Source organism: Brachypodium distachyon, chromosome 3, assembly GCF_000005505.3.
Source record: "Brachypodium distachyon strain Bd21 chromosome 3, Brachypodium_distachyon_v3.0, whole genome shotgun sequence".
Taxonomy (NCBI): domain Eukaryota; kingdom Viridiplantae; phylum Streptophyta; class Magnoliopsida; order Poales; family Poaceae; genus Brachypodium; species Brachypodium distachyon.
The window spans coordinates 19283619-19305576 of NC_016133.3; the positions used below are offsets into that span (position 1 = coordinate 19283619).

The 21958-nt window shown below is 50.4% G+C and overlaps 1 protein-coding gene across 1 annotated transcript; it reads left to right on the forward strand.

Annotated features, from left to right (window-relative positions):
• The first annotated feature begins 20741 nt into the window (after positions 1 to 20741).
• On the forward strand, positions 20742 to 21637 carry LOC104584090. Its single transcript, XM_010238213.2, has one exon. It carries the CDS (start codon positions 20839 to 20841, stop codon positions 21466 to 21468), a length of 630 nt encoding a protein of 209 aa, XP_010236515.1. The 5' UTR covers positions 20742 to 20838; the 3' UTR covers positions 21469 to 21637.
• Positions 21638 to 21958: the final 321 nt, after the last annotated feature.

Genomic DNA, 21958 nt, shown 5'->3' on the forward strand with positions numbered 1-21958 from the left:
TACCCAGGCACGCAAGCCAGACAAACGTGGGAACCTCACGTTTCCAACTAGTAGACTCGACTAGGTCTGCGTTCTTTTCGGCCGAGGCTTCTGCTAAAAACAAAACTGCTCTCACCAGCTTTCCTATCTCAGATTTAATTAGATAAACCAAATCAATTCGATGGTCTAATCAATTTTAGGTGACTGTTTCTTCGGAAAGTTGGGAAAGGACAGCTTATCGAAGAAGCCGGTCTAGAAAATCAAAAATAACTGGCCCTAGGACTCACACGCTGACCGAGGAGGCAGCCAGACAACCACGAATCGCGATAACACGAAAGCAATTTTTTGTTTTCCCAGCTCAAACACGGGAGCGCCTCTCTTTGTTAGCTGGGGCTCACGCATGGCACATTGGCAGCACGAAAGCCAGACAAACGTGGGTTGCCGACTCGGCCCAGTCCAACTAACCCTGCCACCCTCACTGGCCAACACCAGCAGCACCTGGCCTACTCCCGTTCGGCCCAGCCCAACTAGTGATTGAGACGATACAAGAGGCCATGTAGTTGGGATTTGAGTCTTTACTCACACAATCGCTCAGCGTCACGTTGAGAAGGATGGAATCCGATGAACTGATTTCTCGGTAGAGGAGGAAGAGAGATGCCCGCATGGGGTTTGGGTACAAGTTTAATCAGTGTCTTTTTCAGAAGGAATCGCTAAGCCATATAAGCTACGGTAGAGTAATTTCCTGCTGGGCCTGGGCTGTCTTCCTTGTTGACGCCTGGGCCTCACGCCTCCTGAAGTGCTCGTCTGTACGTCTTTTCTCACGCAACGCCTGGTCCAGGTACTTAGCCGTGACATTGTCCCCTCCAACAGAAGCAGCTTGACCCCAAGCTGGAGCATCAGGGAAATAATTGACCATTGAAAACAAATTCTCCCACGTTTGACAGTGAGCAGGAAGATGGCTCCATGACAGCAACACCTGAGGTTTTAACTTGCCACCACATTTGATCAACCTGGCCGCCAATATCTCCAATGGCTGGACCTGCAGAACTGAATCCATGACGAAAACAGGAAGGTCAGTGCTCACCTGATCCGTGGTGTTCAGGGCCTTCTTAAGCAAGGAGACATGCACCACCGGGTGAATCCGAGAGCCAACAGGCAACTGCAATTTATACGCCACATTGCCGACACGCTGCAGTACAGGATATGGTCAGAAGTACTTGAAACTTAATTTGTGTGATGGGCGAGAGGCCACTGACTGTTGGACATACGGTTGCAGACGTAAGTAAACCTGATCCCCCACTTCAAAAGATCGTTCCATGCGTTTTTTGTTAGCCTGGGCAGTCATGCGCGCCCGCGCCCGCTCCAGGTGTTGCTTGATCAGAGGTATCTTGGCATTGCGCTCCTGGAGCCATTCTGCCAAATCAGGGTTGGGAATTTGAGCTGTGTTGTCCACTGCAAAGTGCCGAGGTTTTCTGCCATATAACACCTCAAAAGGGGATCTTCCCAAAGTTGAATGAAAGGTTGTATTATACCAATACTCTGCCTGAGGGAGCCACTGTGACCACTTGCTTGGCTTGGCATGAACGAGACAACGAAGGTAGGTTTCAAGGCACTGATTTAGGCGCTCGGTCTGTCCGTCGGTTTGCGGGTGGTAGGAGGAACTGAGATTCAACGTGGTGTCAGCCAACTTGAATAATTGTTGCCAAAATGCACTGACAAACACCTTGTCACGATCAGAGATGACAATCTGGGGCATACCATGCAAACGATAGACATTGTCCAAGAAGAGTTGAGCAACCGTTGAAGCAGTGAAAGGGTGCTTCAACGGAATGAAATGCCCATATTTTGTGAACTTGTCTATGACCACCAAAATCGTGTCATAGCGACCAGATACAGGTAAACCCTCGATGAAGTCCAAACTCAGTGTGTGCCAAGCCGCAGGGGGAATTGGGAAAGGTTGCAAGAGGCCAGGGGTACGGTTGTGATCACTCTTCGCTTGTTGGCAAACCCGGCAATTCTGTACAAAAGTGTCAATGTCTTGCTTCATTTTAGGCCATGCAAACAACTGTTTGACCTTATGATAAGTGGCCAAACGCCCTGAGTGCCCACCCAAACTACTACTGTGTAATGCCAAAAGCACCGCTTGATGAGCTGCTGAGTGTGAGCCGAACCAAATACGACCATTGAAACGAATAATACCATCAGTCAATGAATATCCGTGGGCATTTGGACTCTGAAGACTGAGTTCAGATAACAGTTGCAGGGCTTGAGGATCACGCTGATATGCTTCAAGAATTATCTCCACCCATTTAGGCTGCACCATAGAGATGGCATTCACTTCCAAGGAAGCAACAGGGCGTCGAGATAGAGCATCAGCTGCTTTATTAGTGACCCCTTTTTTGTATATGATCTTGTACTGTAACCCCATTAAACGAAAGAAAGCTTTTTGCTGCAACACTGTATTGAAACGATGATCCCCAAGATGGATTAGGCTCTTCTGATCTGTGTGTATAGTGAATGGGCGATGCTGTAAATAGGATTTCGATTTGTCGATTGCAAGCAAATAGCCATACACTCTTTGTCATAAGTCGATAGAGCTTGGTTTTTTGGTCCCAATGCATGACTGAGAAATGCCAATGGATGACCTTGCTGCATAAGAACAGCCCCCACCCCATATGCACAAGCATCTGTCTCCAACACAAATTCTTTGGTAAAGTCCGGCAATGCCAACACTGGGGCATTCACCAAGGCCAGTTTCAGAGTACTGAATGACTCATCCTCAATGGTTGTCCAAATAAAGGGCACATTCTTCTTGAGCAATGTGGTCAGAGGGCGACAAATCACACCAAAATTGCGAATAAATCGTCGATAATATCCGGCTAGCCCCAAAAATCCACGAAGTTGTTTGATATTCAAAGGACAAGGCACTGTTGCACTGCCTCAATTTTAGCTGGGTCGGTTGATACACCATTTTCCCCAATAATGTGCCCGAGATATTCCAGAGACGGTTGTGCGAATGAGCATTTAGTCAGTTTAACAAACAATTGGTGCTGTTGTAATAGCGCAAACACATGGCGCAAATGCTGAACATGTACCTCCAACGATGGACTGTAAATTAGAATGTCATCAACAAACACTAAGACAAACTTGCGAATGACTGAAGCAAAAATGTTGTTCATCGCAGCTTGAAAGGTGGCTGGAGCACATGTGAGTCCAAATGGCATTACCAAAAACTCAAAATGACCACTTGAGACTTGAAAGCTGTTTTAGCTTCATCTTGAGGATGCATGCGTATTTGATGATAGCCGGACCGCAGATCCAATTTAGTAAAAAACTTAGCACCAGCAAGCTCATCCATTAACTCTTCCACAACTGGCATAGGATATCGATCTTTAACTGTCACCGCATTGAGATGGCGGTAGTCCACACAAAGACGCCAGGATCCATCCTTCTTCTTGACCAACAGAACAGGTGAAGCAAATGGACTCTGGCTCGGCCGAATGATACCAGCCTGCAACATCTCTCGAAGCTGCTTCTCAATTTCATCCTTTTGTTGAGGAGTGTAACGATAAGGCTTGACATTCACTGGTTGCACACCTGGCAACAAATTGATGTGATGATCATAGGAACGATGTGGTGGCAACCCTTTTGGTTCCTGGAAACACACGGCATGTTCAGAAATGACTTGGGCAATAGGTGATGGCACCTGATCAACCAAAGAGTTTTGTGGCACAGCTGTTAGTTGAACAATGTGAGCCACAGCATCTTGCTCCAGAGACTCATGCAATTCAACCACAGAAATCAAATCACATTGTTTCAGATTAGGTCTCACCCCTCTCAGTGTAATTCTGACCCCATTGTGCCAAAAACGCAACACCTTCTTAGGCCAATCAATCCACATCTTACCACAAGCTTCTAACCAATCCATGCCCAAAATCATGTCATAATGTGGCAAGTTAAACACTTGTAGAGTTGTGGTGAAAGTATATCCTTGACATGTCCATGTAGCATGAGACACAGCCGAATCACATTTGACCTTGCCACCATTTGCTACTGTGACCACCACGGCAGGAACATCATGAACTGGCAATTTGATTGCAGCCACTGCAGCTTGACTAATAAAGCTGCCATTACTGCCAGAATCAATGAGGATAAGCACTTGTTTGCCCCCCATCATCCCTTGGAGACGCATGGACTTCTTGTTAGACGTTCCTGAAGTAGCATAGATGGACAAATGCATCAGGGAATCACCATCACTGTCATCAGTCTCCGGATCAGTGTCAGACTCTGTACTGACTTGCAAGATCAAGCAATTCTTCCACCATATGCAAAGGGACAGCAGCAGCACACTTGTGTCCTGGTTGATACTTATCTCCACACTTGAAACACTCCCCCTTGGCACGGCGTTGGGCACGAAGAGCTGCCATCTTTTTAGACCACACTGGTTTATTGTCCCCTTTCTTTTTATCATCAGTTGCAACTGTAAGAATCCCCTTGCCATGCCCATTACCCTGGTACATTGGTTTATACTCATGCTTGTACTTGGAGCTATTATACTGGCGCGCCTCTTCCAGCATTTCTTCCTGCGTTTCAGCAAGAGATAACGCAGCATCAACAGTTCGAGGTTTATGTAACCGAATGGCTTTTTGAATCTCACGTTTCAACCCAGCGACAAACTTAGTGACAAAGAATGCCTCATCATAATGCCTATTATGCACTAACACCTTATGCCTCAGTTCGTCAAACTTGTGGAAATAGCTATCGACAGATTCGGTTTGTTTACAACGCTCTAAAGTTTCTAAGTAACGATGATGCTTATATTTCCCAAACTTGGCATGCACAACTACCACTAACTCTTCCCAATTATCAACATCATGTTCAGCTTCATAAGTTTGAAGCCAGAAAGCAGCGTTCCCTAAGAAATGCATTGTAGCGAAACGAGCCCAAGTATCTCGAGGAACATGGTACATGGAAAAATACTTTTCAGCTACAGCCTTCCACCATTTTGGATTATCCCCATCAAACTTAGGAAAATCAGTTTTAGGCATACGGGAATGAAAACGGCGATCCTCATGATGATCAGTAAAATGATAACTGTCCAGATCATCTTCCTTGCCAGAGTATTCCCCCAATTCAAATTGCACAGGAGATTGGGCGAAGGTGCGCTTACCCTTGACCAGGGTAGGTCCTGGTGCTCGAGGAGCCCCAGACACAGTACCCTGGTGATGTGAAGTTGAGCCGTGCCCGTTGGGCCGAGGGGTCGTCGTGTCGTCAGACGGACGCGCCGCCTCCAGAGTTGCCACGCGCGCATCCACAGCTGTGAGGGATGTCTGCAGCGTCTCTAGGTGCTGATCCACCTTCGGCATCCAGAGCTGCAAGGCCTGAAGTGCTTTGGCGACCAATTCCCCTTGAGTCTTCACCGCCGTCAGATCGCTCTGCAGCCTTTCCATCACAACCCCTTCAACGATGGAGTCCACCGCCGCCCACGAGATGCGCCCCCGCTGATACACGAATCAGGTCTGCACACAGGAATTTCACAGTCGTGGGATGACCACGACCAACCCTTGCAGCCGCCCAATCTGTATCCGAGCAGTCTACCGCCGCCACACGCCACCAGAGTTGCCGCAAGATGTGAGGCAACACGCCGCCGCCGCGAGAGCAAAATATGTGTGGAATTTTACGAGAGAGCCCAACCACACACACTCTGACTCCCGAATCGCCGCCCGCAGTACCCAATCGAAGAAATCCGACGAACTGCGACTCCCTTTTTTTTTTACAGCTTTTCTGACGAATCCACCCAAGAATCGGTGGCTCTGATACCAGATGAGACGATACAAGAGGCTATATAGTTGGGATTTGAGTGTTTACTCACACAATCGCTCAGCGTCACGCTGAGAAGGATGGAATCCGATGAACTGATTTCTCGGCAGAGGAGGAAGAGAGATGCCCGCATGGGGTTTGGGTACAAGTTTAATCAATGCCTTTTTCAGAAGGAATCGCTAAGCCATATAAGCTACGGTAGAGTAATTTCCTGCTGGGCCTGGGCTGTCTTCCTTGTTGACGCCTGGGCCTCATGCCTCCTGAAGTGCTCGTCTGTACGTCTTTTCTCACGCAACGCCTGGTCCAGGTACTTAGCCGTGACAGTGACCGTGAAGTGAATCCCGGTTGAACGAACCTATTCAATGGCGTTCGTCTATCTAGCTAGCCGTGTCAGTTTATGGCGTTGAGCTCAAACCAACGAATAGCAAAGCATGTTCTCCAGCTCTCAAAAAAAAGAAAAAAGCAAGGCATGTTCTCCTAACATGTGGGCCAGGAAGGCAGAAAGCATGGACCCACGTGTCAGTTTATGGCGATTTTTAGGAACGTACAGTAGGCAAACTCCCTGCTGCCGGTAAAAGGGATATCTAAATCTATCAATCCAGAGCTTGAATGCCGCATAGGATTTTCTCTTGGCCCTATGAAAAACAAGAAAGATTCTTTCCTTAAAAATGCTACGGCATCTATAGAGGCTGGTTTCTGTTCCATTGAAGATGAAGTCGTTCCTGCATTTCCAAATGCTCCACATTACCAATGTGGCAACCTCCATGTGACATGGCTTCTGCATCTCGTTCTTGAGGTTTTTGAAGTTCTGATGAACTGAATCAGTACGGAGGAAATCTGGACAGATATATTGCCAACATGCCAGGGCAAATGGACATTGAAAGAAGAGGAGTTCTCTGGTTTCCGGGGTTATATGATTGCACATGACACAATTGTAAGATGGAAGGTAAAATGTCCTCTGAAGCAGCATGGCCCTTGTGTTCAGTCTATTAATTAGCATGAGTCAGATGAAGATTTTGTGCTTTAGCTGACAGCATGAACCCCAGTTCCAAGAAAAGGTGGATTGGATCTCAATGTGATTCATCAGAGTCTTGTACACCTGAGCAACCTGATACTCTGGTTTGGTCCAGGGATATCCAAGTTCAGTGTCAGTGATCAGAGCATTAAGCTCATGACCTCGTGTAGCTGATCATATGCTTCCACCGAGAGAGGGAGGTGAATATGTGGTGTCATCAGCCCTGATGAGATCAGCCACAGAGATGTCTTGTTGGATAGCAAAAGAGAAGCATATGATGAGATCCGCCACAGTTTATGGCGTTGAGATCAACCGAAGGAACATGAACGAAAAACATGCTAGTCTTGAAATTCGAACACCCGATCTTCTACCGACCAGCACAAGGGATAGCCATCGAACCGAGCGGATTTTCTTAGGCCGTATTTGAACGCCTATAGGGACTCGCCCTGCACCGCACGGGGGGCTACGGCAGCTGTCATGCCAGCAGCGGCCATGCAAACCGCGTCTGCAACCCAGTGTGTTGGGCACGTGACGCAAATCATGGTGCGGCAGACGGAACATCGCCCGTGGGCCGGTGCAGGAGCAGTGCCCCGTGGCCCAGCAGAGGAGAAGGAGGAGGGCGGCGCGCGTCGGAGGGGAAGCAGGAGGGGCGGCGCGCGTCGGAGGGAAAGGAAGATGGCGGCGTGCAGCGAAGGGGGAGTAGGAGGGGCGGCGCATGGAGGAGGGGAAGGAAGATGGCGGCGCGCAGCGAAGGGGAAGGAGGAGGGGCGGCGCACGGTGACCTAGCAGAGGAGAGAAGGGGCAGTTTGCCGGCGGAGGGAGGAAGGATGGCGGGGCGCCGCGGCCCAGCAGAGAAGAAGCATGGGCGATAGAGGAGTAGCCCGTCGGAGGAGGAGCAGATATGCAGCGGAAGGCCGGCGGAGGAGGAAGAGCAGCGGGCGAGAGGCGCTAGCGACGGAGAAACGCAATGGAAGCCAGCCTGCAGCAGAAAAACGTCCGATCCGGGCGTACCCCGCCGTGCAGCACGATCGACCTATTTTTGCAGCTTGGGTACAGGCGGCCGATACAATGCGGGCATCCGAACAGCCGAAATTTGCAGCTCAGGTGCGGGCCAAGGCTCATGCGGGCAGCCAAATAACACGCCCTTACTGACTTACACCGTCCACATATAAGTCGATTGGCACCACCGCGGCCTCCTAGACGTGGCGGTGAGCCACCGGTGGCCCCCCGACACGCAGCGGCATGCTGTGATCAGTGGCCGGATGCGATGTTTAGGCAGCATGCGGGCATTGCAAACTCGGCTATAGGTAGACCTGCTGGCGCACTAGCGGACTGAAGAGAAGAACAAGCACGGGTAGTTGGCTCAGGCGGCGGGTCTGACGTTCGGCGGCGCGAATCCATGGGCGGCAACACGAATCGGTGCGGACAGGTGGGCAGGGATGCCAATTAGCAACCGGTGGCCGTGCATAGCGGCACGACATTGGGTGGCGGGTGGTGTCGGGTGCTCATGGGTGGTCTTCGTCCGTACGTGTAATAAAGGAGGAAGAGGGAAAAGAAAAAAAATATTGGTCACTGACGGATGGGATCCATATGACAGTGATGGAAAGAAAAATATAGGGATCCTGATTTGAGGAACCTCTCGAGCAAAACACTATTTTTTTCTAAAAGTTTATTTCTTTGTGACACCAGTTTTAGCAAAAAAAAACTTCGATCAGTTTAGAGAACCATTTTTAAGGAACCCGATAGGCATGTTCTTATTTTTCTGTTGCATAAACTAAGACTCGGTTTGGCGTTGCTGAATTGTGTTGGGTTGAGCTTATTTTATAATCCGTTTTAGAAAAATATACACAAAATAGGGAATAGTTGTGCAGCCAAACACAAAAATAGTGAAAAGCAGGTAAAAAAAAATTATGCTAATCCAGTGCGATGGCTAACGGAGCTTTTTTATCGGTCGATGGTTGAACTCGAGTGACCGTTTTGCCTTATGTAAGTGCTATACAACTGTTTCATTGTTCTACTAAGACATTCTAATACGCTTCATGGATGTGCTCTTAATGACAAGTTTTAAATCTCGTTGATCTACACCGGAGGTCTGAAGTGGCTTGCAAGGGATGTTATCTTTTTTTTTTCGCTGGATGCAAGTGATGTTATGGTTGCTACATGTTCTTCATTATTCACGTTTATGTTGGGAACCAATTTATAAATTCAGCAGAACGTTTTCGTTGAAAAACGCTTGTTGAGATATGTGTCGAATATGTGTACGAATAGAACTACAGTTGGACCTATAATTAGAAGAGGTTTTCCGTTTTCGTGTTGTAGTCGAACACGTGTAACCCAATGTTAATATATAAAGACATCGCGGGATAGCGCAAAGAGACTATGACAACACAATATCTAGGCACCGGGACTGTGGACTTCAGCCGAACCTCGTTAACATAACGTGCCCCCGTGTCATCTTTGGTCGTGCATTTGCTGAATTCTGTAACAAACATCACCACAACGCATGCGTGCTCCGTCCACAACAACGCATTCTTTGATGTATGTTTTAGTACAATTTAATTAACATCAGTTGCCAAGATGTGTTAGTTGAGGATGTGGGCGACTTCACTACGGTCATTTGGGGCTTCTTAAGAGACCTTGTTTTCCGTGAGACCCTCTGCATGATATGCCACGTAGATACGTTAGCATTTAAAACTAACCTCAAAGCACGACGAGTGAGAAAAAAAATCATGATTATAATGCACTTGGCGCACGGGAGACGGGCCTCCGTGGATCATGGTCCGATCAGATCCGGCGGTGGCGATATTGGCAGCTGCGGCGTGCAAGGTGGGCTGTCCAGCGGTGCTCTGGAGGGTGGCTCAGGTGCTTCCGCGAGGGCTATCGCTGAGACTCAGAGCCATAGTGTTGTCTGGGACCTCACGGGGCTCTGCTTCCCAGTGCCGGTTGGGTGGTCCAAGGTGTTATTCTGGCCGCAGAAGGTTGTCTTCCTGTTGGTGTGCAGCAAGGCGGTGCAGGGGCTGTGGGGGCGCCCATCCGCGGGTGGTGACTTTGGCAGCTGTGTTTACCAATGGTTATCGTGTTGGATTCCGCCGTGGCTAAGGTGATGTTAGCCGTGGCCGTGGCCGTGATCCTGGTCAATCCAGTCAGCAGGGGGTAAGATTTGCGTCTGTTGACGGTATTCAGGGTGGCTGTGTCCAGCAGAAGGATGTTGCAAGTGGCGGCATCCAGCAGCAGGGGGATGTGTCGATTGGCAGTGTTCGAGGCCGCGGTGTCCAGAATAAGGCAGATGTAGGTGTCGGCATCCATTGTGTGGAAGCTGGCCATAGCTATGCAGATTGCTACTCTATTGTTAGCAAAAAAGAATCCTTCCTTGCACCCCATTTAAGAAACTTTTGACTAACCCCTTATAAGATTTTTGACCATTCCGGCAAAGTGGCCCCATATGTTTTTCCTACGAGGTGCTTCTGAGTTGGAGGAGTATCTTCTGAATACGCTCCCTTATCAGAGTTTATAATTGGACAACCCAATTTTTTTTGAAGGTCAGCTTAATTTTGAAACTTTCAATGGCTTTTAACCAAACTTAAAGTTCAGGATTTTCATTTTGTTTAAATCCTGACATAGTGGTCCCGGATGTCAGATCTATGTGGTAAAATTCTTAGAGGGTAAAAAATAGAGTTGACTAATAAAATTTCCTTACAAATTCCAGGCTTGCCATCAAACTGGCTGAATCAATTTTTGTGTAAAAAATTTCGTTTCAAACTTCAAGTTTGCCATCAACCGAACTAAGGGTATGCTAGGTTTCGATCCAAGTGTGTCATGTCAAATATTTGACTAGCCGAATTTGAGATGTGTTTGGATGGTAGCCAATAATATTGGTGTACGACATAGTCTAGAGACTAAAACGCCTCAAAGGAAGGATAATCCGCTGGCCGAAGCATGAAGGCGTCATCATATTAAGAGATAGCATGCAAACAATGGATTTAGTTAATCCATTTATTGAGACATTACTTGCGGAACAAAATATTAAGACCTGCAGCACACATTATATCTTTCTCTTTTTAGTAAACATGGATTACATCGTATGCTGTCAAAAAAAATCGATTACTGTTAATAAATCATGTGCACGTAGTCTATTCTGTTAGTACTTTGTTTTCACGTCAAGTTTTTCAGTTGTGTCTGTTAGGCATCGAGCTCGCGACGTGTGCGAGTCGGTCGTTAGTTTGCATGGCAGTTCGTCCATGCCCGGGTCCAGGGGGCCTCCACCTCCGCCAGGTCGATGTCGTGGGATGGCACGACGCAACAATCGTCGGGCATGATGGCTGGTATGATCCGCCTTTGTACGAAGCGCCGTTGTGCGTGATGAATAAAAGGAGAAAGAGAAAAGCCGGGAAGGTTTACACGGCACCAAAACGGCTGTTGTCTCATTGTCTAACCAGTTCACGAGAGAACAAGGCAAGGGAGTGAGAGAAGTTGAGAGCTCCGGCTAACATTCGGTGTCAGAGCCACGAAAGGCTCTGGGCGCCATGGCCGGCAGTTAGGATCGCTCACATGAGCGGTCGGTCGGTGGTTCGCTGTCGGCTTCGCGACGGCCGCAAGGTCGGAGTCCTGGCGCGAGGCGGAACGACAACCGCCGCATAATCTTCCAGGAGAGGGTGGTCGTCGGCGGCGGGGGGAGCACGATCACCTACCCCGAGCTAACGGCGACGAACTACGTCGAGTGGGCGCAGGTCATGAAGGTCAACCTGCGTGCCCAGCGGTTGTGGACGGCCATGATCACTGAGGAGGACGACGAGATCAACGAGGTCGACGAGATGAATGCTCCGACGGCGCTGATCAAAGCCGTGCCGCCGGAGATGAAAGGCGTCATTGCCTCCAAGGAGACGGCCAAGGAGGGTTGGGAGGCCATCAATCTCATGCGCCTCGGCGTGGAGCGTGTGCACGAGGCGGCTGTGGAACGCCTTCGCACGCAGTGGGAGCGTTTCGCTTTCAACCACGGCGAATCTCTCGACTCATTCGGCATGCAGGTCAACAACCATGTCAACCACATGGCGACGCTCGGCGATCCGGTGGCGCCGGTCACCGTGGTGAAGAAGTTCCTCGCGTGCGTGCCGGAGAAATACATGCAGATCGCGATGTCCATCGAGACGCTGCTCGACCTCATGCAGGTGTCCCTGGAAGAGCTCATCGGGCAGCTTCGAGCGGCTGAGTCCCGGTACGCTCTCAGGAGTGGTGCGTCGAGCGCCGCCAGTGGGCAACTCCGGCTCATCGAGGAGGAGGGGGAGTCGCGCCGCAGGCAGCGGCAGCCTCAGGTAGAACGCAGGTGGCACGTCTAATGCCCAGAACGCGAACGGCAACGGGCGCGGCAAGGCGCTGAAGCAGCAGGGCGTTGGGCATGCCCGTGACACCAACGGCAACATCGACATGTCTAAGGTGAAGTGTTTCAATTGCAATAAGATGGGACACTTCTCCAAGCATTGCAAGGAGACGATGGGGAGCCGGCACTTCTCATGGCGCGCATGAGCATGGTGACTCTAATCACGGACGAAGCCCAGGAGCGGGTGATGCTCAATGAAAAACGCTCCAAGGCGCGCACGGCCCCCAGCGACAGGCTGTGCGACATGGTATGGTTCCTAGACAGTGGAGCGTCGAACCACATGTCCGGGCGCCGTGAAATCTTCTCCGAGCTGCACGCAGGTGTCGGCGGGCGTGTAAAACTTGGGGATGGGTCTGTTGTTGGTATCGAGGGGCGAGGTACGATCGTCTTCACATGCCGGAGCGGGGAGCATCGCGTCCTCACTGACGTCTACTACATCCCACGCCTCGAGAGCAACATCATTAGCCTCGGCCAGATGGACGAGATCGGGTGCGAGACGAGCATCCACCGGGGGGTGCTACGCCTCTGGATCCACAACGCCGCCTACTTGCGCGGCTCCAGAGGAATCTGGGTCGCCTCTACGTCCTTCACCTCGAGGCGTCGCAGCCCGTCTGCCTGTCGGTGCGTGGCGATGACGAGGCCTGGCGCGGGCATGCCAGGTACGACCACCTGCACTTCGACGCGCTCCGGAAGCTCGCCAGCCGCGACATGGTGCGCGGCATGCCACTCATCGACCGAGTGGACAAGCTCTGCAACAATTGTCTGGTGGGGAAACAACGTCGAGCACTTTTCCCTGCTAAGCGATCTACCGCGCCACGAGCCAGCTCGATCTGGTTCATGGCGACCTCTGCGGCCCCATCACGTCGCAGACTCCTAGTGGAAAATGTTACTTCTTGTTGCTTGGTGATGATTACAGCATGTTCATGTGGCTCACCTTGTTGACCAGCAAGGACGAGGCAGAGGGCGCCATCAAGAAGTTCAAGGTGGCGGCCGAGAACGAGTCACAGTGTTTGCTGCGTGCGCTGCGCACGGACCGCAGCGGAGAATTTACGTCGAACAGCTTCACGGCATACTGCGAAGAACTAGGCGTGACGCGGCACCTTGGCGCCGTACTCGCCACAAAAAATGGCGTTGTTGAGCGCCGCAATCAAACCGTCGTCGGCATGGCACGATGCCTGCGGAAGGCGAAGGGAGTGCCGGTGGAGTTCTGGGGCGAGGCAGTCACCACGGCGGTGTACTTGCTGAACTGATCGCCGACGGCAAGCGTCGATGGCAAGACGTCGATTGAAGCATGGCACGGATGGCGGCCGAATGTGCACTACCTTCGCAAGTTTGGCTGCATCGGCCATGTTAAGACGGTGAGCCCCGGTGTCAAAAAGCTTGATGACCGCAGCCGCAAGATGGTGCTGTTCGGCTACGAGCCCGGGAGTAAGGCATATCGCATGTACAATCCTGTGGCGAAGAAGATCCATGTCACACGTGACGTGGTGTTCGATGAGGCAGCTGCATGGGACTGGCGCGCTGATGCCAGCAATGAGGGCCCTGGTACGGTAGATCAGTTTTTTCTGTTGAATATGAACTGTATCCTACCACGACGAACTCGGCATCGTCACCAGCTCCATCCTGCCCGGCAACGACTACAACGCAAACCTCCTCTGCCGAAGTTTCTGCCGCGGCAGGTTCTACCGCATCTTCTGCCGCGGCAGAGCCATCGGCAACGGCAGCAACATCGCCGGCAGACCCTGCAGGGCATCCGATGCGCACGAGGGCGCACGACGGCATCGTGGTGCCAAACCGGCAGTACGATGACTTCGTCACTGATTTTGAAACTGATTTTGATGATGAAGAGCTATTGCTGGCTGGTGAGGAGAAGCCGCATACTTTCTCTGAAGCTGAGCATGATGAGAGGTGGCGGCAAGCTATGCTTGATGAGCTGGGCTCGATTGAGGATAATGCAACCTGGCGCCTTGTTGATCTCCCTTCTGGCCACCGTCCAATTGGCCTGAAGTGGGTGTTCAAATTGAAGAAAGATGCAAACGGGAATGTTGTGAAGCACAAAGCACGTTTGGTTGCAAAGGGATATGTTCAGCGCCAGGGAGTGGACTTCGAGGAAGTTTTTGCACCTATTGCCAGGATGGAATCAGTGCGTCTGATCATGGCTCTGGCAGCACACGAGGGATGGCCGGTACAGCACATGGATGTGAAATTGGCGTTCCTAAACGGAGATCTCCAGGAAGAGGTATATGTAGCGCAGCCACCTGGTTTTGTGGCAGCAGGAGCAGAAGGGAAGTCTACAAGCTTGACAAGGCGTTGTACGGGCTGCGCTAGGCTCCACGCGCCTGGAATGCAAAGTTGGACCAGTGTCTCGATGAGCTGGGTTTCCAAAAGAGTGTCAGTGAGCATGCAGTGTATGCTCGCGGCAAGGGGGCTGCACGTCTTCTCGTCGGTGTGTATGTCGACGATCTGATAATCACCGGCAATGATGAAGAGGAGATAGCCAGGTTCAAGCAAGAGATGATGTCCAAGTTTCATATGAGTGACTTGGGGCTTTTACACTTCTACCTGTGCATTGAAGTGCATCAAGGGGCCGATGGCATTGTCCTGTGTCAGGCTGGGTATGCAGCAAAGATTCTGGACAGGATGGGAATGGCAGATTGCAACACAAGTGCCATTGGCTGTGTGCATCAATTGATGCAGAGACCGAGGCATTCCCCTTTTCCCAAAAAAAAAACATGCCAAGTGCCAATGAAACCAAGGTTCAGATTGAGCAAGGTTAGCACAGATGCCACTGTGTATTGCAGCATTGTCAGCAACTTGCGGTATCTGGTGCACACGCGCTGGCCGGATTTGGCATGTTGGATATGTGAGCCGGTTCATGGAGGCCGCAACGACAGAACATCTTGCAGCAGTGAAGCATATTCTGAGGTACATCGCTGGTACTCTGAACTATGGCTGCAAGTATACAAGAGGGTCGGGGAAAGGAAAGCTCATTGGCTACAGTGATAGCGACATGGCGGGCGACGTCGATACCCGCAAGAGCACAAGTGGAGTATTTTTCTTCCTCGACTCAAGTCTCATCAGTTGGCAGTCGATCAAGCAGAGAGTGGTGGCATTGTCTTCATGTGAGGCAGAGTATATCGCTGCAACAACGGCAGCTTGCCAAGGTGTGTGGCTGGCACGCTTGCTCGGCGAACTGATGAACAGGGAGGCTGAATCAGTCACCCTGAAGATTGACAACAAGTCGGCAATATCCCTCAGCAAGAACCGTGTCTACCATGAACGAAGCAAGCACATCGACACAAGGTACCATTTCATTCTGGAGTGTGTTGAACAGGGGCAGGTTGAGGTGGATTTTATCGGCACCGATGGACAACTTGCTGACATCTTGACCAAGGTGCTCGGGCACGTGAAGTTTCAAGAGTTACGAGCCAAGATCGGTGTCATTCTGGTCAAGTAGAGTGCACATGCTTTAGGGAGTGGTTTGTTAATAAATCATGTGCACGCAGTCTATTCTGTTAGTGCTTTGTTTCACGTCAAGTTTTTCGGTTGAGTCTATTAGGCATCGAGCTCGCGACGTGTGCGAGTCAATCGTTAGTTTGCATGGCAGTTCGTCCATGCCCGGGTCCAGGGGGCCTCCACCTCCGCCAGGTCGATGTCGTGGGATGGCACGACGCAACAATCATCGGGCATGATGGCTGGTATGATCCGCCCTTGTAGGAAGCCCCATTGTGCGTGATGAATAAAAGGAGAAAGAGAAAAGCCGGGAAGGTTTACACGGCACCAAAACGACTCTTGTCTCATTGTCTAACCAGTTCACGAGAGAACCAGGCGAGGGAGTGAGAGAAGTTGAGAGCTCCGGCTAACAATTACATCGTAGACACACCCACGCACGATGTCTAGAGAAGATAAGACTAATGCAGGTGGTTCTTCGATGACCTACGCCAGAACAGTTAAACGAGTAGCCTTCATATGTGGCCAACTCAATTGCTCCCTGCTGTCATTACTGTCAACACTGCTTGGCGCGTCCTCCTCACCTCGTGCATTACTATAGCGTAATTTATATAGCAACGCGAGCCAATATACAGCACGCAAAACAAATCAGCAATTACTTATTGAAAACACGAAAACGATCGTAGATCCAAAAAGAGAAGGAAAAAACCCAACGAAGACAGGGCCGAATTAAGCTCTTTCGCAGGCGTGTTAGTACCTTGTATGAATGAACCCCGAGGCAATACGAGATGTAGACGTCGAGGCAGGCGTAGGTGACCTGGTCCTCCGAGAGCTTGCGGCCGTTCCAGTTGCTGAGGGCCACCTGCCTGGGCTTCTTCACCCCGCTCAACCCGAGGACGCGTTCCCCATGCCGGTCACGGCGCGCAGCTCCGCGGCGCGGCTCACCTCCAGGTCGTAGTGCGCGCCGAGCGCGCGGCAGTCGGACAGGACGTTGTACCCGACGAAAACCACGGACGGGTAGTCGCGCAGGAAGCGGCGGAGCACGTTGGGGATGCAGCCCCCGGCCTGCGCGATCTGGAAGACGAGGCAGCGGTGGCCGCAGCAGAGCTGCAGCGTGCCGGGGCCGCGGAAGGGGGGCATCCACTGCACGCCCATGTCGACCGTGCAGCGGAAGGGGGGCGTTCGTCCACGTCCAACTCCAGATTTCTGCATCCCAAATTTAAGAGAAAAGTCCGTTTTCAACCCTGTACTTGTAGACGACGTCCGAGATGAACCCTGATGTCATTTTACGTCTGTTACTAATGATTCTGAAGCGACCGCCCCCTTACAAGGGTTCGATCTCTGTGCTTTAGTGCTAGTCCCTGGATCGACTCACTAGCACACACAGTTTCAAGATGTAATATCATAGAACAAAGGTCTCAATATTACAACGAATCATCCAGAATTTTAAAAAAATACTTACAACTCGCATAACCTCACGGGTTAGCTGGAAAGAAAACAACTGTTTAGTAGCGGAAAACGAAAGATACAAGGGCACATCAACACCACGGTGAGAGCGTGTTGGAATGTAGGCCCGTAACCCAACAAACAGGACGTACATCTTACTCGTCGTCGGAGCTTCCTGCATCATTAAACGATGCAGCCGCTAGGGTCAATACATTGAATGTATTGGCAAGATTCACTAGGAGTTATAACAGAACCTACCAAGTATATGCATAATGTGGCAAAGTGGAGTTCAGGCTATTTGCGTGGAAGCAGAACATAGATTACCCTACTACAAAGGAATGTTATAATAATGTTAACTAATGGACACGGGGTAGACACACCCATGCTCCTATTAACCTAGAGTACATTGAAGTGGATTCTTCAAGTGCTCCTACCCTGTTCAAACCATTCATTTTATTTAAGAAATTGGAATGAGTGAGACTTTCCTTACAGCTCCACATCTAGTTGCTCAAATTGTCCGTTGCCGGGGACACGGCTAAGTACTTAGTTTTGACGCTCTCGAGAGTTTGTACACATTCCCCACAAGAAACCGACGTGTTAATCCCTTGCTGTCCTCAGGGTAGAGTAGCAACGGCATCGATTACGAGATTTTCAGAGATAATTCCCTAAACCACGAGAGAATCACGCTCCCCCTACACGGCTACCTCAGTACAATTCCTCGGGTCTAGGTTCATACAACTTACTCTTGTCTCGCCAGAGCCCATATAGCATTGTGGTTGTACTTGAAGCTTCTAAATAGGAAACTAGTCCAGTCTCGGTTACCCCAGGTGGCATTCCACATTTGCAACGTAGGCGCTCCCCGAATCCACGGGAGAGACGTCCATGGACGATCCATTCCTGAATCCACAGGAACTCGACTCAGAGGGACCCATAGAAATGGACCTGACGCCGCTAATCCTCAAAATCCTCAAAGCAGCCCACCCAGGACGGTTCATTAAATTAATTGTTTTTCCCTACATCTCACAAAAACATTTCATATCGCCAAAGGCATAACAATATCATAATGTAGTTATTTCCCCCACGATACTACCATAGCCTAGCATTCAACTACAATCGATGGCAATTTTGGTAGCAAGGTAATGGCGAGGGTAAAATAGACTACCTGGGATTTATAGCTAGCATAGAAGTACGAGTAATATTCCTGATGCAACTAATAAAACATCTAGTGCATAGTAAAATATTTAGGAGAATGATCAAAGTGAACTTGCCTTGTCCAAGGTTGTGATAGTTCTCGCACTCTTCGCAACAACAAGAAATACACTCCACACAATCTAAAATAAAAGACACACACACAATAAACACAACATTCAATACAAAAACCATGCCATGATGCATATGCTAAGATGATGCACACAAAGGTTACTTCTAGCGTACAAAGTTTCGTTTCTGTTTTGAAAAGGCTCTCAAAAGATTTGGACAGATTATACAACATTAAAGTGGTAATTAATATGCATGATACATGAATAGGGTTTAAAACGAAAGGTTGTGCGGCTTTTGCAACATAGAGCAATATTTCACTTGCATGCCATGATTATACACAAAATAATTTCTTTTCTGGTCCTAATGGATAGAGAACAAGTTTAAATAATTTTACAGCAAGATAACATGTTCAAAACTATTTTGAAACCATTCATTCGAAATTTAAACCATAAACCACCATTCTGTAAATAGCTACTGTCTAAGTTATTCAAAACTGAAAATAAATGGTGCCAAAATATTCTACACGTTGAGACGATTCCAGAAAGGTGTGGATCGTAAATTTTGGACAAACGGTTTAAAAGATATAAGGTTTTGAAATTGTAGGGGCTTTTCTGCAAAAATTGCATTATCTAATTCGGCCGAATTAAAAAAACAATGACTCTCGCCACGTGGCGAAACCTGACTGGCCCGGTTCTAGGGTTCCGGCCGGCGGGCGAGCTCGCCGGCGGCGGCGCGGGCAGGCGGCGCGGGGCGGCGCGGCGCGGGCGCGGGCCGCGCGGAGGCGGAGCGCGGGCAGCAGCGGGGGCGAGCGGCGCGGGCGGCGCGCGGGCGAGCAGCGGGGGCGAGCGCAGGCGGCTGCGCGGGCACGGACAGCGCGCGGAGGGCGGCCGGCGGCGGCGGCGCACGGGCGCGGGGCGGAGCACGGGCGCGCGGGCACGGCGCGGGCGCACGGGCAGGCGGGCGTGGAGGCGGCGCGGGGCGGCGACCGGAGGTGGCACGACGAGCGGCGGCGGCCGGCGCTGAGGAAGACGGCGGCGCGGCGAGCGCGCGGAGCGCCAAATCGGAAACTACTCGCGTCACAGCGTGCGCAAGGAAGAGAGGAGGAAGACTAGGGGGTAGGCGCGGGCGGAGACTCACCGGAACGGCGGCGAAACGCGAAGAACGGCGGTGGCAGCAACGAACTCCGGCGAGCAATTACTTTCTAACCGGTGCGAAATTGGACTTGGGGTTTGGAGGAAGTGGAGGAGAAAATCGAGGCCTTCGGGGTGACGCGCAAGGATTTGGAAAAAACAGCCCGAGCGCGGAGAAATCGGAGGTGGAGTCGTGGGCAGTTCGCGGGCGTGCGTGGCCGGATTTTTCGGACGGAGGTTGAAGATGACGCGTGGGTCCCACCGGTCAGTGAGGGTGGCCGGCCGGTTCGGGCTGGGCCGGTTCGGTTCGATCCGGTCCTGTCCGGTTTGACCGGTTCGGTCCGGTTTTCCTCGGTTTTTCCTTTTCTTTTATCTATTTTCTGTTTTTGAACCTCAAAATTGATTCGGAGCTCCAAATCACTCCAAATAAAATGCAACAAAAATTTTAAAATCATATTTTCATATGATCTAACTTTTGGAGCAAGAATTTTCTCAAAATAAAATATTTAAAAATAAATTTGCCTATAAAATGGCTTTAGAGCCCTTAGGCTATCGAATCAAATTATTTTTCAAAATACTTTTAAAAGCCAATTTATGAGATAGCTCTATATATATGCATTAAATCCCTTTTTACCACAATACCCTCATGGGTTAAAATGCAAATACTGAAAGGCAAGATCAACGACCAAAATCAAATAAAGGCGTTTTTGCAAAAAGGGTTTTCTGGGCAAACTTTAGGGTTTTGAAAGTGATCAAATGCAAGGGGGACATGATGCTTATGATATGCAATGCATATGAAGAATTTTGAAAAATGGGATGTTACAGATTCATTATGTAGTAGTGACATAGACGCAAATCATGAGAATTTGTAAGCCTACTCATCAATCCAGAACCATGTTAGCGAAAACGATCAATCCAAACACGATTTCTAGGATAAAGGATTTTAATTAACCGGGATCAATAAGATCAGGGTTCGAAATTCAGGGATCAGAAGGTTAAGGTCCAATTCAGATTTTGTCTAGGAAGTCAGGGTTTAAAATAGACTTTTCTTCAAATTTAAGGGACGACCTTTCACAAATCAACTTTGAACGTGCATTATGGAGTTACCTTTTTTTTTTTTGCAAATTGGTACGTAACCGCTAAATGTGTGTTGTGACTTGTGATTCCTAGTCGACTCTAGTCTAGATGGAAAGGAAACGGGCCGGCTGGGAGCCTGGGAAAACCAGAAACTGCATCCGTGTTGTCGCGTGGTTGTTTGTTCCGACTCCCGAGCGGATCGTAGCAGCAGTTGCGGCGCCGCAGGGGGTATATGTGCGTGTGATCTGTGGGGGACGAAACCAACGAACTGCCGGCCGGATCTAGCCATGGCCGCCGCCGGAGCCGTTTCAGCGCGGCTCCGTCGCTCCACGCGGACACAAGACGACTACGAGGTGCTCGTCGCGGGGCGCACCGTCCTCGCCACCGTCACGGCGAGCCCAGCCGTCGCGCGCCGCTGGATCTACACCACGCTCTGGCGGGGCCGCCAGCGCCTCAACTCCGGCAAGGGGCTCACCGTCGGCATGGGCGTTCAGTGGACGCCTCCTTTCCTCGGCTCCTCCTCCGACGACGAATCAGAGTCCTCTGACGAGGAATCAGAGTCCGAGCCGCGGCCGGGCACGGTGCAGCTTTGCAGCGGGCAGCGCTGTCTGGTGTTCCAGATCGCGCAGGCGGCCAAATATGCAGACGACGGTGCGACCCCCGCCGTGCTCCGGCGCTTCCTGGACGACCCGCGCGTGGCCTTCGTGGGCTTCGGGTCCGACTGCCGCAAGCTCGGCGCCCACCACGGGCTGGAGGTCAGGTGCACCAGGGAACTGCGCGCCGTGACCGGCATGGGGAACACCTCCATGGAGCGCATGGCGGAGCGGCTCCTCGGGTCGGGCGGGGTGAAGAAGGCCAGGCGGGTCGGCGTCAGCAGGTGGGACGCCCGCGAGCTCTCCGAGGAGCAGGTCAAGTAACGCCTGCGTCGACGCCTACCTCTCCTACTGCCTCGGTGTCACGCCGGACTCGGACTCGGACGCGGAGTCGGGATCGGACTCCGACTAGAGTCATGTCTTGTTTTCTCAATTTCATAGTTACTTGTCGATTGTGGACGAAATAAAGGTGCCAATTTGTGTATATGGCTATTGTTATTGTGAAATTAGTGAATTTGCTGAATATATTCTAGTCTTAATAGCATTTTGATATCATGAATGCGATTATAGATGTAATGATATAATGATCGAAAGATATATGACATTTGTGAATTTGATAAAGGTTATTTTGCGGATTTTTGTTATCCACATTAGTATACATTAAAGTTTACTGGAAGGACAAATGAAAGTTTAATGGGTATTGTTTTTTTTATCAGACAGGAGGAAATCATGTTGAGAAAGAAAACTCAAAATCGCCATTATCCATCTGTTGAATTCAAGTAAATGTGATCCGTTAATTGTATCGTGTTCACTT

What these genes read in the sequence shown, in the direction of transcription:
- LOC104584090 (XM_010238213.2), top strand. Translation starts at nt 20,839, where the DNA reads ATGGCCGCCGCCGGAGCCGTTTCAGCGCGGCTCCGTCGCTCCACGCGG.